The sequence below is a fragment of the Macaca mulatta genome, chromosome 11 (genome assembly GCF_049350105.2).
Source record: "Macaca mulatta isolate MMU2019108-1 chromosome 11, T2T-MMU8v2.0, whole genome shotgun sequence".
Lineage (NCBI taxonomy): Eukaryota > Metazoa > Chordata > Mammalia > Primates > Cercopithecidae > Macaca > Macaca mulatta.
Genome location: NC_133416.1, coordinates 58,185,335 through 58,203,756, shown reverse-complemented (window position 1 = coordinate 58,203,756; position 18,422 = coordinate 58,185,335). Strand labels below are relative to the sequence as shown.

General features: G+C 45.1%; 1 protein-coding gene and 1 non-coding gene across 27 annotated transcripts in view; one reads left to right on the top strand and one right to left on the bottom strand.

Moving 5' to 3' along the window:
- SLC11A2 (solute carrier family 11 member 2) overlaps positions 1 to 18,422 on the top strand; it is a 72,234-nt gene that overhangs the window by 39,020 nt on the left and 14,792 nt on the right. For 18 of the 26 annotated variants that reach the window (XR_013400562.1, XR_013400564.1, XR_013400561.1 and 15 more), the window contains 9 exon segments: positions 307 to 378; positions 3,062 to 3,210; positions 6,159 to 6,284; positions 6,686 to 6,805; positions 11,763 to 11,869; positions 13,119 to 13,189; positions 13,293 to 13,360; positions 16,165 to 16,320; positions 17,343 to 17,501. Coding sequence is in view for 22 of the 26 variants with exons in the window: in XM_015151606.3 (XP_015007092.1) it covers positions 307 to 378; positions 3,062 to 3,210; positions 6,159 to 6,284; positions 6,686 to 6,805; positions 11,763 to 11,869; positions 13,119 to 13,189; positions 13,293 to 13,360; positions 16,165 to 16,320; positions 17,343 to 17,501 (1,028 nt within the window). In the remaining 4 variants the exon portion in view is untranslated. 26 annotated transcript variants of the gene reach the window in all.
- LOC114671171 (U7 small nuclear RNA) lies at positions 12 to 74 on the bottom strand. Its single transcript, XR_003721060.1, has one exon. It is a non-coding gene; the product is annotated as a U7 small nuclear RNA (small nuclear RNA).

Sequence of the window (18,422 nt, the reverse complement as noted above, 5' to 3'; positions counted from 1 at the left end):
CGCCATCCGTGAAGGGTTTCACAGTGAAAACCAGAAACCCTGCCCAGACACATTCTAAAAGAGCTGTAACACTTCAATTTGGTTTTGAAGTCTTGCCAGCAAAATCCTGACTAAGGCTTTTCTATTTTTGTTAAATATCTGTCAGTCATAATCTGAAAACTGTAATTATTTTCAAGGTTACCTAATTCAGTAGAAGAATTACTCTTTTCATAGTAAGGATTCAGTCATACAGAGTAACAAACTGCTGGTTTTGAACTTGTTAGTTTGTTCTTGCTAATTCTTCTCCCTCCCTTTTCTCCTTTCCAGAATCGTATTCTAAGAATTCAGCCACTCAGGTATCCACCATGGTGTTGGGTCTTGAACAGAAGATGTCAGATGGTAATTTACTGCTTTGTATTATTGCCTAATTTTATTTGTAATTAGATTTATGTTGGTAACAGAAATTTATCATATTTTTCCTCTTGCCATCATCTATCATCATCTAGTCTAACAATTCCATTCAAAAGTCACCATCTGGTGACTTAGGCTGTAAATGAAAATGGATTTTTTTTTTTTGAAGTGGAGTCTTGCTCTGTTGCCCAGGTTGGAGTGCAGTGGCGCAGTCTCGGCTCACTGCAACCTCCGCCTCCTGAGTTCAAGTGATTCTCCTGCTTCAGCCTCCCAAGTAGCTGGGACTAAAGGCACGTGCCACGATGCCTGGCTAATTTTTGTATTTTTAGTAGAGACAGGGTTTCGCCCTGTTGACAAGCTGGTCTTGAACTCCTAACCTCAGGTGATCTGCCCATCTCAGCCTCCCAAAGTGCTGGGATTACAAGCATGAGCTACTGTGCCTGTCCTGAAAACATAATTTTTTTTTTTTTTTTTGAGGCGGAGTTTTGCTTTAGTTTTCCAGGCTAGTGCGCAGTGGCACTATCTCAGCTCACTGCAACCTCCGCCTCCCAGGTTCAAGCAATTCTCCTGCCTCAGCCTCTCGAGTACCTGGGATTACAGGCACCTGCTGCCATGCCTGGCTAATTTTTTTTGTATTTTTAGTAGAGATGGGGTTTTGCCATGTTGGTCAGGCTAGTCTTGAACTCCTGACCTCAGGTGATCCATCCGTCTCGGTCTCCCAAAGTGCTAGGATTACAGGCATGATCCACCGCACCCAGCCCTGAAAACAGATTTTTAACCAGAGACCTGCTTCATATCTTTTTTTTTTTTTTTCTGAGACAGAGTCTCTCTCTGTCGCCCAGGCTGGAGTACAGTGGCGCGATCTCGGCTCACTGCAAGCTCCGCCTCCCGGGTTCGCGCCATTCTCCTGCCTCAGCCTCCTGGGTAGCTGGGACTACAGGCACCCGCCACCTCGCCCGGCTAGTTTTTTTTGTGTGTGTGTTTTTTTAGTAGGACGAGGTTTCACCGTGTTTGCTAGGATGGTCTCGATCTCCTGACCTCGTGATCCGCCCGTCTCGGCCTCCCAAAGTGCTGGGATTAGAGGCTTGAGCCACCGCGCCCGGCCTGCTTCATATCTTTTTTATAATTCTGAGTTGAGCCAAGATTAGTTGTAATTTGGTTTCTGGCAGTAATGCTTACAAGGACAATATTATTCCCAGACCCAGGATAAAAACCTCTGGTGTGCTTTGACTGTTCATGATACTTCCTGGTGTTTCAGATGTGTATGGAGCGGTAAAATACAGGGCGAGTACCTTACGCTCTGTATTTGATTGGAGCTTCTTGAGTGCTTTGACTATTTCTTCCTAAATCTGAGCTTCTTCTTTGGAATTTCTGTTCCTTTTCTATAAATTTCTTCATGAATTCAAAGCTGCTTAATTAAGATGATATGAGTCAGCTCCCGAAGGAAGAAAGCTCTTATTTGTTTAAATTAGAGGTTTTAAGGATTTATTGGAAACGCAGAGATTAGAGCTTTGTGATTCAAAATAGCCATTTGATGGCTGAAGCAAACTAGCCTCTGTGTATTTCTGGCAGGTTATCCCTTTTCTCCCAGACGTTCTGCTTCCCAGTATTTAAGATTGACTGCAAGGCCGGGCGCGGTGGCTCAAGCCTGTAATCCCAGCACTTTGGGAGGCCGAGGCGGGTGGATCACGAGGTCAGGAGATCAAGACCATCCTGGCTAACATGGTGAAACCCCGTCTCTACTAAAAATACAAAAAACTAGCCGGGCGAGGTGGCGGGCGCCTGTAGTCCCAGCTACTCGGAGGCTGAGGCAGGAGAATGGCGTGAACCTGGGAGGCGGAGCTTGCAGTGAGCCGAGATCGCGCCACTGCACTCCAGCCTGGGTGACACAGCGCGAGACGCCGTCTCAAAAAAAAAAAAAAAAAGATTGACTGCAAAATGCAGAACTCAGGGAAACGCTGATATCAGTCTGAGATGAGCCGTGCCATCACGAGGGTGCCAGTACCCCGTGACCAGCGGCACTTTACTGCAAGCCTTAGTCAGAGTACAAAGGGTTCCTGCTTGGTGGTTTTGCTGCAGCTTCAGAGTTTAGCCTGAATTGTAGCAGGATTTTGTAACTTGCATCTTTTTTGAGAAGTCTGACGGAGGTATAATGTCCAAGGACAATTCTTTGAGTAAGTCCTACCAAATATAGGAGGTGGGGAGGACATTTCGCTAGATGGGCCTAATTCTTTTCTTTTAAAAGCTAGGATTTTAGGTTACCAGGAGCTGGTCTGGGAATGTAATATTTTGAGCCCATATGTCAGTGTTTTTAGAGGAAAATGAAATGGCTCTAAAAATTCCCAAGTAGGAGTAGAAGTGTGGAAATAGGAAAACCATTGTGAGTTAAAACTCATCTAGGGAGCTGAGTGACTGGGGGAGGGGAGGGAGATAACTTTTTTAGTGTAGGCTAAATTTTTTACTTCCTGAATTTTTAACCATGTGAGTGTATTACTTATTATAAAATATACATTAAAAATAAACTACTCAAAATAAGTTGAGCTAGAGTCAGGTTGGTCTCTTGTGCATTTAGGTATTAAACTATTTAATTTTAATTTCAGTATAGTAAGGATGAATTGTTAGTGTATTTTGTTCATTTTTTACTAATTTATTTTCAAATCTGTTAATTCAGACAGTGTTTCTGGAGATCATGGGGAGTCTGCCTGTCTTGGTACTGTCAACCCTGTCTCTAGTAATCCCTCTCTTCCACGGTCCCCTGGGGACTCAGAGGAGTACTTCGCCACTTACTTTAATGAGAAGATCTCCATTCCTGAGGAAGAGGTTAGTATCAGGTCCTTGGAGGAGAGCACTATGGTCTGGGGAAAACCTGTGAGTGAAAGATCTGCTGGATGGCTCAGGGTCAGCAGCCTCAGCTCTAATTTTGGCTGGAAGTCTCTGAAAACTGTATATATATACACATATACATACACACACACACACATACATCTATCTATATCTATCTATCTGCCTACCTATCTATCTGTCTGTCTGTCTATCTGTATGTTTTTTTTACAGACAGGATCTTGCTCCATCATCTAGGCTCCAGTACAGTGGCACAACCATAGCTCACTGTAGCCTTGAATTCCTGGGGTCAAGTGATCCTCCCACCTCAGCCTCCCCAGTAGCTGGGACTATAGATGGCATGCCACTATGCCAGGCTCATTATTTTTATTTTTGTTTTTAGAGACAGGGTCTCACTATGTTGCCCAGGCTGGTCTTGAACTCCTGGCCTCAAGCTATCCTTCCTCTTGTTCGTTGATGAAAAAGAGTCAAACTCTGGCTGGGCCCAGGCTCACATCTATAATCCCAGCACTTTGGGAGGCTAAGGAAGGAGGATCGCTTGAGCCTAGGAGTTCAAGACCAGCCTGGCCAACATGGTGAAACCCGGTCTCTACAAAAAATACAAAAATTATCTGGGCATGGTGGTGTGCACCTGTAGTTCCAGCTACTCGGGAGGCTGAGGTGGGAGGATCACTTGAGCCCAGGAGGCAGAAGTTGCAGTGAGCCAAGATCATGCCATGGCACTTCACTCTGGGTAACAGAATGAGACCTCCTGTCAAAAACGAAAACCAAAACAAAACAGGTCGGGCGCAGCAGCTCACACCTGAATCCCAGCACTTTGGGAGGCTGAGACAGGCAGATCACCTGAGGTTAGGAGTTCGAGACCAACTTGGTCAACATGGCGAAACCCTGTCTTTACTAAAGTTACAAAAGTTAGCTGGGCATAGTGGTGGGTGCCTGTAATCCCAGCTACTCGGGAGACTGAGGCTGGAGAATCACTTGAAGCTGAGAGGCAGAGGCTGCAGTGAGCCAAGATTGTACCACTGCACTCCAGCTTGAGTGACAGAGTGAGACTCCATCTCAAAACAAACAAACAAACAAGAGTCAAACTCTGTGAAATATTTAAAGAGGTTTATTCTGAGCCAAATATGAGTGACCAAGGCCCGTGACACAGCCCCAGGAAGTCCCGAGAACAGGTGGTTGGGTAACAGCTTGATTTTATACGTTTTAGGGGTCAGAAGTTACAGGCAAACGTCAGCCAATATATGTAAGGTGTACATCGGTTCCATCAGGAAAGACAACTTGAAGTGGGGAGGGGGCACCTTTCAGGTCAAAGGTGGATTTAAAGATTTTCTGCTTGGAAGTTGATTGAGGCTGGGTGCAGTGGCTCATGCGTGTAATTCCAGCACTTTGGGAGGCTGAGGTGGGTGGATTGCTTGAGCCCAGGAGTTCAACATGATGAGACCTTGTCTCTACTTTAAAAAAAAAGAAAATAGTTGGGTATGGTGGTGCACACCTGTGGTCCCAGCTACTTTGGAGGCTGAAGTGGGAGGATTGCTTAAGCCCAGGAGTTTGAGACCAGCCTGGACAACATGGCAAAACCCTGTCTCTACAAAAATAAAAATAAATAAAAAAGGAAATTGGTTGAAAGAGTTATTTTCTAAAGACCTGGTGTAAAATGAGGGGCTGTGGAGTGTCTAAAATGAGGGGTTGTGGAGACCAAGGTTTTTATTATGTAGGTGAAGCCTCCACGTAACAAGCTTCAGAGAAAATAGATGTAAATGTCTTTTATCAGACTTAAAAAGGTACCAGACTACTAGTTAATTCTCTCCTGGATCAGGAAAAGACCTGGAAAGGGAAGGAGATTCTCTACGTATTCTAGGTTTTGCTCATAAGAGATGGCTTTGCAGGGTCATTTCGAAATATACAAAGACATATATTTTGGAGTAAAATACTTTGATTTCTTTCAGGGCCTGTTATCTGTCATGTGATGGTATGCTAGAGTCTGGTTGGAATTTGGCATGTTATTGCTATAAGGGATGTGTTTTGTCAGTTTTAAGATCTCTGGTTTTGCTTGTTTGTTTGTTTGTTTTGAGAGGGAGTTTCACTCTTGTTGCCCAGGCTAGAGTGCAATGTTGCGATCCCAGCTCACCACAATCTCCTCCTCTTTGGTTCAAGCGATTCTCCTGCGTCAGCCTCCCAAGTAGCTGGGATTACAGGCATGTGCCACCATGCCTGCCTAATTTTGTATTTTTAGTAGAGATGAGGTTTCTCCATGTCGGTCAGGCTGGTCTCGAACTCTCAACCTCAGGTGATCCACCCGCCTCAGCCTCCCAAAGTGCTAGGATTACATGTGTGAACCACTGCGCCCACCCGGCCAAGATCTCTGTTTTAATGCTAGTCATTGGTGTCGGAATTCCAAAGGGAAGGGGGTATAATGAGGTTTGTCTGACCTTTCCCTCCCATCATGGCCTGAACTAGTTTTTCAGGTTTTCTTTGGAATGCCCTTGGTCAAGAAGAGGATCCATTCAGTTGGTTGGGGAAGCTTAGCATTTTATTTTTGTTGCTCTCCCCACTGTCCCGAGTAGCTGGACTACAGGCACACACCACACACCACCACACGTGGCTTGTTTCCTTTTTAAAATGGTGGCTCTTGTCCTTTTTGGGAAGTGTTTGGGCACAGAGATACCGATACTGTTATTCTAGTTTTAGAATAAGAGGCTGATGGAACCCGCAGGTAAGGGAGGGGCTCTGACTTAGAGAAGTGGCCAGCTTCTTAATAAAAAGTGGGTGAAATGGAAGTGAAACTTGGACACATGCAATATCTGACATTGTAAATCCTTTTTTCTTGTGAGGCTGGTGTTGTTGCTTCATATGTGATAACAGATCAATTAGATCAGTAGTTCAATAGTGATGTTCAGTTTAATCTCTTTTCCTCTCTTGTATAGTACTCTTGTTTTAGCTTTCGTAAACTCTGGGCTTTCACCGGACCAGGCTTTCTTATGAGCATTGCCTACCTGGATCCAGGAAATATTGAATCCGATTTGCAGTCTGGAGCAGTGGCTGGATTTAAGGTGAACATCTACTCCTACCCTGTCCTTTTAAACACACAATACACTCTCACATCCTTTTCTCCACCCTGCATGTTGGATAGTAACCTCAGGGGCTACGTGCAGATATTTCATTGGCAGTGGCTTTTATATGTAAAGTACTTTCCATTTGATCTTATTTTTATCCACATAGTTTCCTTGAACAAAGGAGAAACTGCATATAGGAGAAACTGAGGCTCAGAAAGGTACAAGGTGACTTAGCAGGTCATGTGCAAAACCTGATATAGAACTCAAGTCATTTGATTCTTGACCTGGGCTCTTTTCTGAATGCAGTATTTACCACTCATGTTGCCAAACAACTAAACAAACAAACAAACAAAGCTCAGTTGTTCAATGAGTGTTACAGGATATTTTGTTCTTCTTAGTTGCTCTGGATCCTTCTGTTGGCCACCCTTGTGGGGCTGCTGCTCCAGCGGCTTGCAGCTAGACTGGGAGTGGTCACTGGGCTGCATCTTGCTGAAGTATGCCACCGTCAGTATCCCAAGGTGAGCAATGTACTGTCCTGTTTGTCTCTCACTCATGCCTTAGAAATCTCTGTGTCTGGCAGTATGTGCTGGCCTCATGATATAGTGAGACAGTCAAGGACTTGGGGGTCAGTAGCCCTGAAGACGGATGGTACCAAGGGAAATACTGTAGCTCCTCCTGCTGCCAGGCCATGTTTTCCCCGCTCCTTCAAAATCTAACTTAAGACTCGCATTTCCTAGTAGGTTTTCTTAGAAAAACTATGTTACAATTCACTCTTTCTTCCAGTATCTAGCAATGCCCAGCCCACAGGGAGGAGGATACTCTCTTTAAGCACTTTTATTCATACCTCCATGGTACTCCATCAGTTTGCATTTTATATATCTTCTTTTTTTGTTTGACTTTGCTATCACTTTGTAAAAGTAAGTTTTTTTCCTTTTACTACAAACTATATGTGGCAGGATCTTTGGATTTGCTAATAATTATTTTTCGGTTTCCCTTCCCCCCGGGGGCTACACTGTCCTCTACAGCTTCCTTCTGGACATTTTGGGCCTTTCCTTTTTTTTTTTTTTTTGAGACGGAGTCTTGCTCTGTGGCCCAGGCTGGAGTGCCGTGGCCGGATCTCAGCTCACTGCAAGCTCTGCCTCCCGGGTTTACTCCATTCTCCTGCCTCAGCCTCCCAAGTAGCTGGGACTACAGGCGCCCGCCATCTCACCTGGCTAGTTTTTTGTATTTTTTTAGTAGAGACGGGGTTTCACCGGGTTAGCCAGGATGGTCTCGATCTCCTGACCTCGTGATCTGCCCGTCTCAGCCTCCCAAAGTGCTGGGATTACAGGCTTGAGCCACCGCGCCCGGCCCATTTTGGGCCTTTCTTACCGTTGCCTAAGGCAAGAATGAACACTATATCTGGAAGATATTTTTAACTTAGCTTTGTCTTTTGTTTTGTTTCTTTTCCTAGATGTGAGCAAAAAGTATCCTTATCTGCTTTTCAAAAAAATAAAAAAATCTTGGTAATATCCCCATTTACTCTGTTGTGATTATTACACATTTTATGCCTGTATCAAAATATCCCATATGCCTGATACTATATACAGCTACTATGTACCTGTAACATTTTTAAAAAACAAACAAAACCTTGGTAATTGATAATCTTTCTAGCTTCTTTTTCTTTCTTTTTATTTCTTGAGATGGAGTCTTCATCTGTCACCCATGGTGGGGTGCAGTGATGTGATCATGGCTCACTGCAGCCTTGACCTCCCAGACTCAAGCAATTCTCCCACCTCAGCCTCCCAAGTAGCTGGGACCACAGGCGAGGACTATCACACCCAGCTAATTAAATTTTTTTTTTTTTTTTGGTAGAGATGAGATATTGCTATGTTGCCTAGGCTGGTCTCAAACTCCTGGGCTCAGGCAGTCCTCCCACCACAGCTTCTCAAAGTGCTGGGACTACAGGCATGAGCTGCTGCACCAAGCCTAGCTTCTTTTTCTTCATACATGTTAATAGTTGCTTATTTTGTAATAATAATTTTTTTTTTTTTTTTTTTTGAGACAGAGTCTCACTCTGTTGCCCAGGCTGGAGTTCAGTGGTGTGATCTTGGCTCACTGCAGCCTCTGCCTCTTGCAGTGAGGCGATTCTAGTGATTCTCTTGCCTCAACCTCCTGACTAGCTGGGATTACAGGCATGTGCCACCATGCCTGGCTAATTTTTGTATTTTTAGTAGAGATGAGGCTTCACCATGTTGGTCAGGCTGGTCTCGAACTCCTGGCCTTAGGTGATCCACCAGCCTTGGCCTCCCAAAGTGCTGGGATTACAGGCATGAGCCACTGTGCCCGGCCTGCTTTTTTTGTTGTTTTTGTGGTTGTTGTTTTGTTTTGTTTTGTTTTTTTGAGACGGAGTTTCACTCTTTCACCCAGGTTGGAGTGCAGTGGCGCGATCTCGGCTCACTGCAACTTCTGCCTTCAGTTTCAAGCGTTTCTCCTGCCTCAGCCTTCCGCATAGCTGGGATTACAGGTGTCTGCCACCATACCTGGCTAATTTTTGTATTTTTAGTAGAGACAGGGTTTAACCATGTTGGCCAGGCTGATCTCAAACTCCTGACCTCGTGATCCGCCCACCTCAGCCTTCCAAAGTGCTGGGACTACAGACATGAGCCACGGCATCTGGCCTTGTTTAGGTATTTTTGAGATGGAGTCTCTCTCTGTTGCCCAGCCTGGAGTGCAGTGGTGTGATCTCAGCTCACCACAACCTCTGCCTCCCAGGTTCAAGCGATTCTCCTGCCTCAGCCTCCTGAGTAGCTGGGACTCCAGGCGTGCACCACCATGCCCAGCCAATTTTTGTGTTTTTAGTAGAGATGAGGTTTCACTATGTTGGCCAGGCTGGTCTCAAACTCCTGACCTCGTGATCTGCCCGTCTCAGCCTCCGAAAGTGCTGGGATTACAGGTGTGAGCTACCGCGCCCAGCCTGCTCTCTTTTTTTTTTTTTTTTTTTTGAGACCGAGTCTTGCTTTGTCACCCAGGCTTGGGTACAGTGGTGTGATCTTGGCTTACTGAAACCTTGACCTCCCAGGTTCAAGCAATTCTCCTCTCTCAGCTCCCCGAGTAACTGGGATTACAGGTGCATACCACCACACCTGGCTAATTTTTGTATTTTTAATAGAGACAGGGTTTCACCATGTTGGCCAGGCTGATCTCAAACTCCAGACCTCAGGTGATCCGCTTGCCTCAGCCTCCCAAAGTGCTGGGATTACAGATATGAGATACTGTGCCTGGCCTTTTTTTTTTTTTTTTTTTTTTTAATTAGATAGGGTCTTGCCCTATTACCCAGACTAGAGTTCAGTGGCACAATCATAGCTCACTATAACCTTGACCTCCCAGGCGCAAGCAGCCTTCCTACTTCAGTCTCTTGAATAGCTGGGACCACAGGCATGCACCATGATACCCAGCTATTTGTAAAATTTTTTGTAGAGACAGGGTTTCACCATGTTACCCAGCCTGGGCTTGAACTCCTGGGCTCAAGTAATCCTCCTGCCTGCCTCCCAAAGTTCGGGGATTATAGGTGTGAGCTACCATGGGTGACCTGACAAATGTTTTGAATCCTAGCTATCTGGAGGTGTTTTTTCTGGCTTCAGTGAGTCAGCATAACTGAATTTGATTTTTAGCTGTATTGTTTGGCCAGATTAGTTTGTGACTTCGTTATATGCCACCCAATTCCAACTATCTTCCCTTGAGTCCTTTTGCATATCTGTTCTTTTTCACTTGCTTGGGTATTACTACATTAAAGGTGACTCCAACCTTTTTTGTTGTTGTGGTGGTGGTTTGTTGAAACAGTCTTGCTCTGTCTGTTGCCCACTCTGGAGTGCAGTGGCATGATCACAGCTCACTGCAGCCTTGACCACTGGGGCTCAGGCAGTCCTCCTGCCTCAGCCTCCCAGGTAGTCGGGACTACAGGCGTACGCCATCATGCCTGGATAATTTTTTTTTTCTTTAATTTTTATTTTAGGTTTGGAGATGGATACATGTGAAGGTTTTTTTTTTGAGACGGAGTCTCGCTCTGTCACCCAGGCTGGAGTGCAGTGGCGCGATCTCGGCTCACTGCAAGCTCCGCCTCCTGGGTTTACGCCATTCTCCTGCCTCAGCCTCCCAAGTAGCTGGGACTACAGGCGCCCGCCACCATGCCCAGCTAATTTTTTTTGTATTTTAGTAGAGACAGGGTTTCACCGTGTTAGCCAGGATGGTCTCGATCTCCTGACCTCGTGATCCGCCCGTCTCGGCCTCCCAAAGTGCTGGGATTACAGGCGTGAGCCACCGTGCCCAGCTGTGAAGGTTTTTTTTGTGTGTGTGAAAGCAAGTTTATTAAGAAAGTAAAGGAGTAAAGAAAGGCTATTCCGTAGGCAGAGCAGTCACATGTGAAGGTTTGTTACATAGATAAACACGTGTCATGGGGGTTTGTTGTATATATTATTACATCACCCTGATATTAAGCCCAGTACCCAATAGTTACCTTTTCTGCTCCTCTCTCTCCTCCCACCCTCCCCTATCAAGTAGACCCCAGTGTCTGTTGTTTCTGTCTGTGTGTCCATAAGTTCTTACCATTTAGCTCCCAATTTTTGTAGTTTTTGTAGAGATGGGGTTTTGCCATGTTGCCCAGGCTGGTCTCAAATTCCTTTGCTTAAGGAATCTGTCTGTCTTGGCATCCCAAAGTGCTGGGATTACAGGCATGAGCCACTGTGCCTGGTCGACCCCAACCTTTTTTTTTTGAGATGGAGTCTCGCTTTGTTGTCCAGGCTGGAGTGCAGTGGCACCATCTCAGCTCACCGCAACCTTTGCCTCCCAGATTCAAGCGATTCTCCTGCCTCAGACCCCTGAGTAGCTGGGATTACAGGCATGCACCACCATGCGCAGCTAATTTTTGTATTTTTAGTAGAGACGGGGTTTCACCATGTTGGCCAGGCTAGTCTTGAACCCTTACCTCAGGTGATCCACCTGCCTCAGTCTCCCAAAGTGCTGGGATTACAGTGTGAGCCACTGTGCCCGCCTACCCCAACCTTTTCATGTTTGTTTTGTCTTCCCAGCTATGGTCAGGATAGATGTGCTCTTCTGCAATCATTTAATATTCTTTCTTGACCCATATTTTGACCGTATTAGCATCCTTATTCTCCTCTAACAATTTTAGGATTCTTTTTAGGAAATTAAATGGAAATTACATTCTTTTCAAGTAGAAAGGAAAAAGAAAAAAGTGAGATTACTGCCTTGACCTTCGTTCACAGGCTCTGCCACGTGGTAGCACAGTTTTCCTTCTCCAGCTGAGAGCCACAGTGCAGTGATTGGCCAAGTGGAGGCATGTTCTGGTATTTCTTCTCTAGTCTGGAGGCTTATAAAGGACTGTTTATGGTTTAGTGCCAAAATGTGAATTCCAAATTGTGGAGGAATTTTTTAGAAGTGATTAATCAGAACCATGTCTTTCTACTGTTTGGTGTTTAGGTCCCACGGATCATCCTATGGCTGATGGTGGAGCTGGCTATCATCGGCTCAGATATGCAAGAAGTCATTGGCTCAGCCATTGCCATCAATCTTCTGTCTGTAGGAAGGTGAGGGGGTTTTTCTCTAGAAAGTAATCAATGTTTTGCTGGATTTCAAAGCAGAGATAAAAACAAAAACCCAATTCATTTTTAAGTTTGAAGATTCAACTCAATTGTTATTTCTTCTGTGGAATCTTTCTGGAAACAATTTCTTCTCCCCTGGTAGATGTAGACTCTACATCTTCCATTTCCCATGATGAGTTATGCTTACCTTTATTAGAATGTGTGGCGTTTTGTATTGCAATTATTGATTTGTATGTTGTTTTTTTTTTTTTTTTTTTTTTTTGAGACGGAGTCTTGCTCTGTCACCCAGGCTGGAGTGCAGTGGCCGGATCTCAGCTCACTGCAAGCTCCGCCTCCCGGGTTCCCGCCATTCTCCTGCCTCAGCCTCCCGAGTAGCTGGGACTACAGGCGCCCGCCACCTCGCCCGGCTAGTTTTTTGTATTTTTTAGTAGAGACGGGGTTTCACCGTGTTAGCCGGGATCGTCTCTCGATCTCCTGACCTCGTGATCCGCCCATCTCGGCCTCCCAAAGTGCTGGGATTACAGGCTTGAGCCACCGCGCCCGGCCGATTTGTATGTTGTTTTATCCCACTAGATACTATCTTTTAGATACTATCTTTTTTTTTCTTTTTTCTTTCTTTTTTTTTTTTTTTTTTTTTTTGAGACAGAGTCTTTCTCTGTCACCCAGGCTGGAGTGCAGTGGTGTGATCTTGGCTCACTGCAACCTCCGCCTCCCAGGTTCAAGGAATTCTCGTGCCTTAGCTTCTTGAGTAGCTGGGATTACAGGCGCCTGCCACCATGCCCAGCTAATTTTTGTATTTTTAGTAGAGACAGGGTTTCATCATGTTGGCCAGGCTGGTCTCTAACTTCTGACCTCAGGTTTAGGAATGCCCACCTCAGCCTCCCAAAGTGCTGGTATTACAGATGTGAGCCACTACACCCGGCCCCCACTGGATACTATCTATCTAATCCTATAAAATTCTATCCATCTAACTCCATGAGGGTAAGACCCACACTTTTCAGCTTTGTATCCTAAGAGTGACATAGTAGGCTCTCAATTAAAGTTTAAATGAATATAATTAAGTTGATGCTGTTACCTTACTTTACCCAAGGCCTGTTTTCTGCCATTGTCCCTCCTCCCTCAAGTCCTAGCTTCTCCAAGTGTTCTTTATCTGGAGAGCTGTTGGGAAGAGACTGTTTTTCAATGTTTCCTTTTTTTCTGTCTCTCTGACTTCCATATCTCATCTCTGACCTAGGATTCCTCTGTGGGGTGGCGTTCTCATCACCATTGCAGATACTTTTGTATTTCTCTTCTTGGACAAATATGGTAAGGAGAGTGGAAATGGGAGGGTCGAAGGAGCTGCTCTCTGTCATGTGGCAGATGGGGAAGTCTGCCTTCTCTGAGCTCACTGCTGCCTTTTTTCCTTTAGGCTTACGGAAGCTCGAAGCGTTTTTTGGCTTTCTCATCACTATTATGGCCCTCACATTTGGATATGAGGCAAGTGGTACAGGGTATTCATTAGCTTCTTAAAATAAGTTTTTGTGGGTTTTTTTTTAGCCTTTTATTATAAAAGACAGTAATAATGCTAGTATGGTTCAGTTATAGTGGGTGTATCAACAAAAGCCAATTTATCCCTGGGCCAGTTTTGAAGGAATATGATCCATAGCAAACATTAGTATGCAGAAAGGCCTGCAGGGACTAGATATTTAAAATGACTAGATATTTTAGGGCTTTCTAGACAAGATTCCTTGGTCCCAAGTTGACCATCTGACAACAGAACAGCCATGGATAGGGTTAATTAAGGAGGGGTTTGCAGGGTTATTCTTGGCTGTTAACTTAGAGGAGTTCTGCTTTTGCTCATCCTGGTTTATGTTAATTGCAGCTTGAACTTTCCCAATATTAAAACAGTTAATGAATTATGTGAGATATCCTGGATATTTCCTGGTTTGTTCCTCAACCCAGAAACTCCTTACAGTCACTAGCATTATTTGTAGTACTAGCACCTTTCTTTGTACAGTTCTTATAAACTGATTTCTGCTTACTGGTCTGGCTCTGGCTGAACTTTAAAAAATATATGTAATCTGGCCGGGCGCAGTGGCTCAGGCCTGTAATCCCAGCACTTTGGGAGGCCGAGATGGGCGGATCACAAGGTCAGGAGATCGAGACCATCCTGGCTAACATGGTGAAACCCCGTCTCTACTAAAAAATACAAAAAACTAGCCGGGCGAGGCGGCGGGCGCCTGTAGTCCCAGCTACTCGGGAGGCTGAGGCAGGAGAATGACATAAACCTGGGAGGCGGAGCTTGCAGTGAGCTGAGATCCGGCCACTGCACTCCAGCCTGGGCGACAGAGTGAGACTCTGTCTCAAAAAAAAAAAAAAAAAAAAAAAAAATATATATATATATATATATATATGTAATCTATGGGTCGATTATGCCTCTTGGCCTAAGGCTTCCAAGAGAAATCCTGAACTGGGGAAAAATATATATGAGAGTGTTTAAGGATGAGCTCTTACTACATACGTACTAGTGGCAAACATCAAGTGATTTTTAAATGAACGTGGGTGAACAGAAATATGCTAAGTATGGATAATAAAAATTGATTCTATATTCTTTTTTAATTTTTAGATTTTTATTGATTATTTTTGAGACAGAGCGTTGCTCTGTCATGCAGGCTAGAGTGCAGTGGTATGATCTTGGCTTACTGCAACCTCTGCCTCCCAGGTTCAAGTGGTTCTTGTGCCTCAGCCTCCCAAGTAGCTGAGATTATAGGTGTGTACCACCATGCCTGTCTAACTTTTTGTATTTTTAGTAGAGATGGGGTTTCGCTATGTTGGCCAGGCTGGTCTTGAACTGCTGACCTCAAGTGATCTGCCCATCTTGGCTTCCCAGAGTGCTAGGATTTCAGGTGTGAGCCACCGTGCACAAGTCCCTTAGCAGCTTTTTCTTTTTTCTTTTCTTTTTTTTTTTTTTTTTTAGACGGAGTCTCGCTCTGTTGCCCAGGCTGGAGTGCAGTGGCCAGATCTCAGCTCACTGCAAGCTCCGCCTCCCGGGTTCCCGCCATTCTCCTGCCTCAGCCTCCCGAGTAGCTGGGACTACAGGCGCCGCCACCTCGCCCGGCTAATTTTTTGTGTTTTTAGTAGAGACGGGGTTTCGCCGTGTTAGCCAGGATGGTCTCAATCTCCTGACCTTGTGATCCGCCCGTCTCGGCCTCCCAAAGTGCTGGGATTACAGGCTTGAGCCACCGCGCCCGGCCTTTTTTTTTTTTTTTTGAGATGGAGTCTCCCTCTTTTGCCCTGGCAGGAGTGCAGTGGCATGATCTCGGCTCACTGCAACTTTGGCCCCCAGGTTCAAGCGATACTCCTGCCTCAGCCTCCCACATAGCTGGGATTACGGGTGCCTGCCACCATGCCTGGTTAATTTTTGTATTTTTCATAGAGACGGGGTTTCACCAAGTTTGCCAGGCTGGTCTTGAACTCCTGACCTCAGATGATCCACCTGCCTCAGCCTCCCAAAGTGCTAGGATTACAGGTGTAAGCCAAGGTGCCTGGCTTTTTTTTTTTTTTGAGACAGAGTCTCACTCTGTAGCCTATGCTGGAGTTCAGTGGCACAGTCTCAGCTCACTATAACCTCCTCCTCCTGGGCTCAAGTGATCCTTCCACCTCAGCCTCCCTAGTAGCTGGGACTATAGGTATACACCTCCACACCAAGGTAATTTTTGTAGAGATAAGGTTTCGTTGTGTTGCCAGGCTGCTGTTGAACTCCTGGGCTCAAACAATCTGCCTGCCTTGGTCTCCCAAAGTGCTGTGATTATAGGCATGAGCCACCACACCCAGCCCTTTCTTTAGAATATTAATTACGTATCATACACATATGTTTCATATATCTAAGATGTGATGTAAACTGTCTGGATACTCAGTCTTGAATTCTCTGGCCCCTGGTAGTAAGCCCCTCATGTTGCTTGGTCCTATGATGATCCTGTATTCCTCATTATCTTAGGTAGTTGCAGAAGAAAAGATTGTGGCCAGGTGTGGTGGCCTGTAATACCAGCACTTTGGGTGGCTGAGGTGGGAAGATTGCTTGAACTTGGGAGATTGAGGTTTCAGTGAGCTGTGCTCATGCCACTGCATTCCAGCCTGGGTGACGAGCAAGATCCTATCTCAAAAAATATAAAAATAAAGAAAGAAAGAAAGAAAGAAGAAGAGGTTTTAAGGGGTAAGGGATGCTAACTGTTCCCTAGTACTGTGTTACTCCCCTGTTTCATGTTCCTGTAAAGGCTAATCATTGTTATGTTGGTATATAGTATGTTACAGTGAAACCCAGCCAGAGCCAGGTACTCAAGGGCATGTTCGTACCATCCTGTTCAGGCTGTCGCACTCCACAGATTGAACAGGCTGTGGGCATCGTGGGAGCTGTCATCATGCCACACAACATGTACCTGCATTCTGCCTTAGTCAAGGTGAGCAAGGCCCTTATCTCCTTCACCTCGTAGACAGTTCATGGGATCTTTTCCTTCAATTGCAAGGGACACAAAGTTAGTTTACAATTGTTAGGACATTGAAGGAGCAAGGTATTTTCCAAGGCTGGACATTTATAAACTCCATATACTTAGATGATATTTTTTATCACCAGATTGACCAGAGATTACTAACTACATAAAGCAGGTGGGACTAAAGTTCTTTTTTTTTTTTTTTAAATTGAGACAGAGTCTTGCTCTGTCACCTAGGCTGGAGTACGTGATCTCTGCTCACTGCAAACCTCTGCCTCCCGGGTTCAAGACATTCTCGTGCCTCAGCCTCCCGAGTACCTGGGATTACAGGCATGCACCACCACGCCTGGCTAATTTTTCTATTTTTAGTAGAGACATGGTTTCACCATGTTGGCCAGGCTGGGCTCGAACTCCTGAGCTCAAGTGATCCACCCGCCATGGCCTCCCAAAGTGCTGGGATTACAGGCGTGAGCCACTGCACCCAGCTGGGACTAAAGTTTTTCATAAAATGTCAGAAGTGCATCAAGTCTCTTGTGTTTAAATTTCAAAAGCTCAAGTGGGCTTATGGAGGTCAGGAGTAAAGAAGCCCAAACAGGCTTTTACCATCAGTATTATGTAATAGCTTGCTTAGACATTTCAGAAACCTTTATAAATAGGGATATGCACACCTTAGGACTGAAATCAGGTTGTTTTTATAGGTCCGTGGTCCTTCCAGCCACTGAGAGTAACTGAGAGCTCAGTAGTCATTTAGTCTCTGTTCCCTATTTGGGGAATGTACAGTTCAACGAAAGGGCATGAAGTTCTTTTTTCTCCCCCGATATGAAGTTCTTAATTGCTCAGTAACTAGGATGTAGGTGAGTGTTGGATCTCTCACATTTTGTCTGGTCAACTGTTTGTCCCCTAAATCTCTCAGCTGACTCCAAACTCCTGAAATGTTACAAGGAAACTTGTTCTAACTGGTCAAAAAGTGATTGCTGTTGTTGTCATTCTAGTCTAGACAGGTAAACCGGAACAATAAGCAGGAAGTTCGAGAAGCCAATAAGTACTTTTTTATTGAATCCTGCATTGCACTCTTTGTTTCCTTCATCATCAACGTCTTTGTTGTCTCAGTCTTTGCTGAAGCATTTTTTGGGAAAACCAATGAGCAGGTGGTGAGTAAGCCGGGGTTATGGGTGGTGGTGAATATGAGAGTAAAGTGAAGACTGCAATGGGATGGGGAAGGAAAATACATCCTTCTAGTGTTAATGTTCAGGAAAAATAATCTGTAGCTTCACCTCTGCCCCCCAAAATCACCGTGCACCAGTCATAGTCTACAGTATGGGGGTAACCAAGCCTGGACCCTCTTTCTCAGCTTTTGTTTGGGAGTAGTCAACAAACAGAAAACAGAAACTGTGATGATGACAGACTTTGTCTTGTCATTTTGAATTCTGTATCAATCTTGATTTCTGATTACCTATGTAGTGTTTTTTTTGAGACGGAGTCTTGCACTGCCATCCAAGCTGGAGTGCAGTGGCACAATCTTGGCTCACTGCAACCTCCGCCTCCTGGGTTCAAGTGATTCTCCTGCCTCAGCCTCCTGAGTAGCTGGGATTACAGGTGCCTGCCACCATACCCAGCTAATTTTTTATAATTTTAGTAGAGATGGGGTTTCACCATGTTGGCCAGGCTGCTCTCAAACTCCTGACCTCAAGTGATCCGCCCACCTCGGCCTGTCAAAGTATAGGGATTACAGATGTGAGCTCCTGTGCCTGGACTGCCTATGTAGTTTTGACCACCATTTGTTTCCCATCTATGGAACCTCTGACTCCTCTGTCTGCTTTGACTGAGGATTCTATTCTGGGTGTTCTCTCATGTCTGAAGCCTTCTTCAGAGCCTCTCCTCCTGTAATCATTTAAAGTACCCCGGCGTTTGTACATTATTATCATGCACACTGTAACTCAGTGAAGATTTTTGATGACCTGTGGGTGTAGAAGGATTATAGAGGAAGATCCTAGATGACGTTGCTGCCAGTCTCTGCCCACATCACAGCATATATCCAGTGTTCAATGTTTTCCCTCCAGCCTACCTCTCAT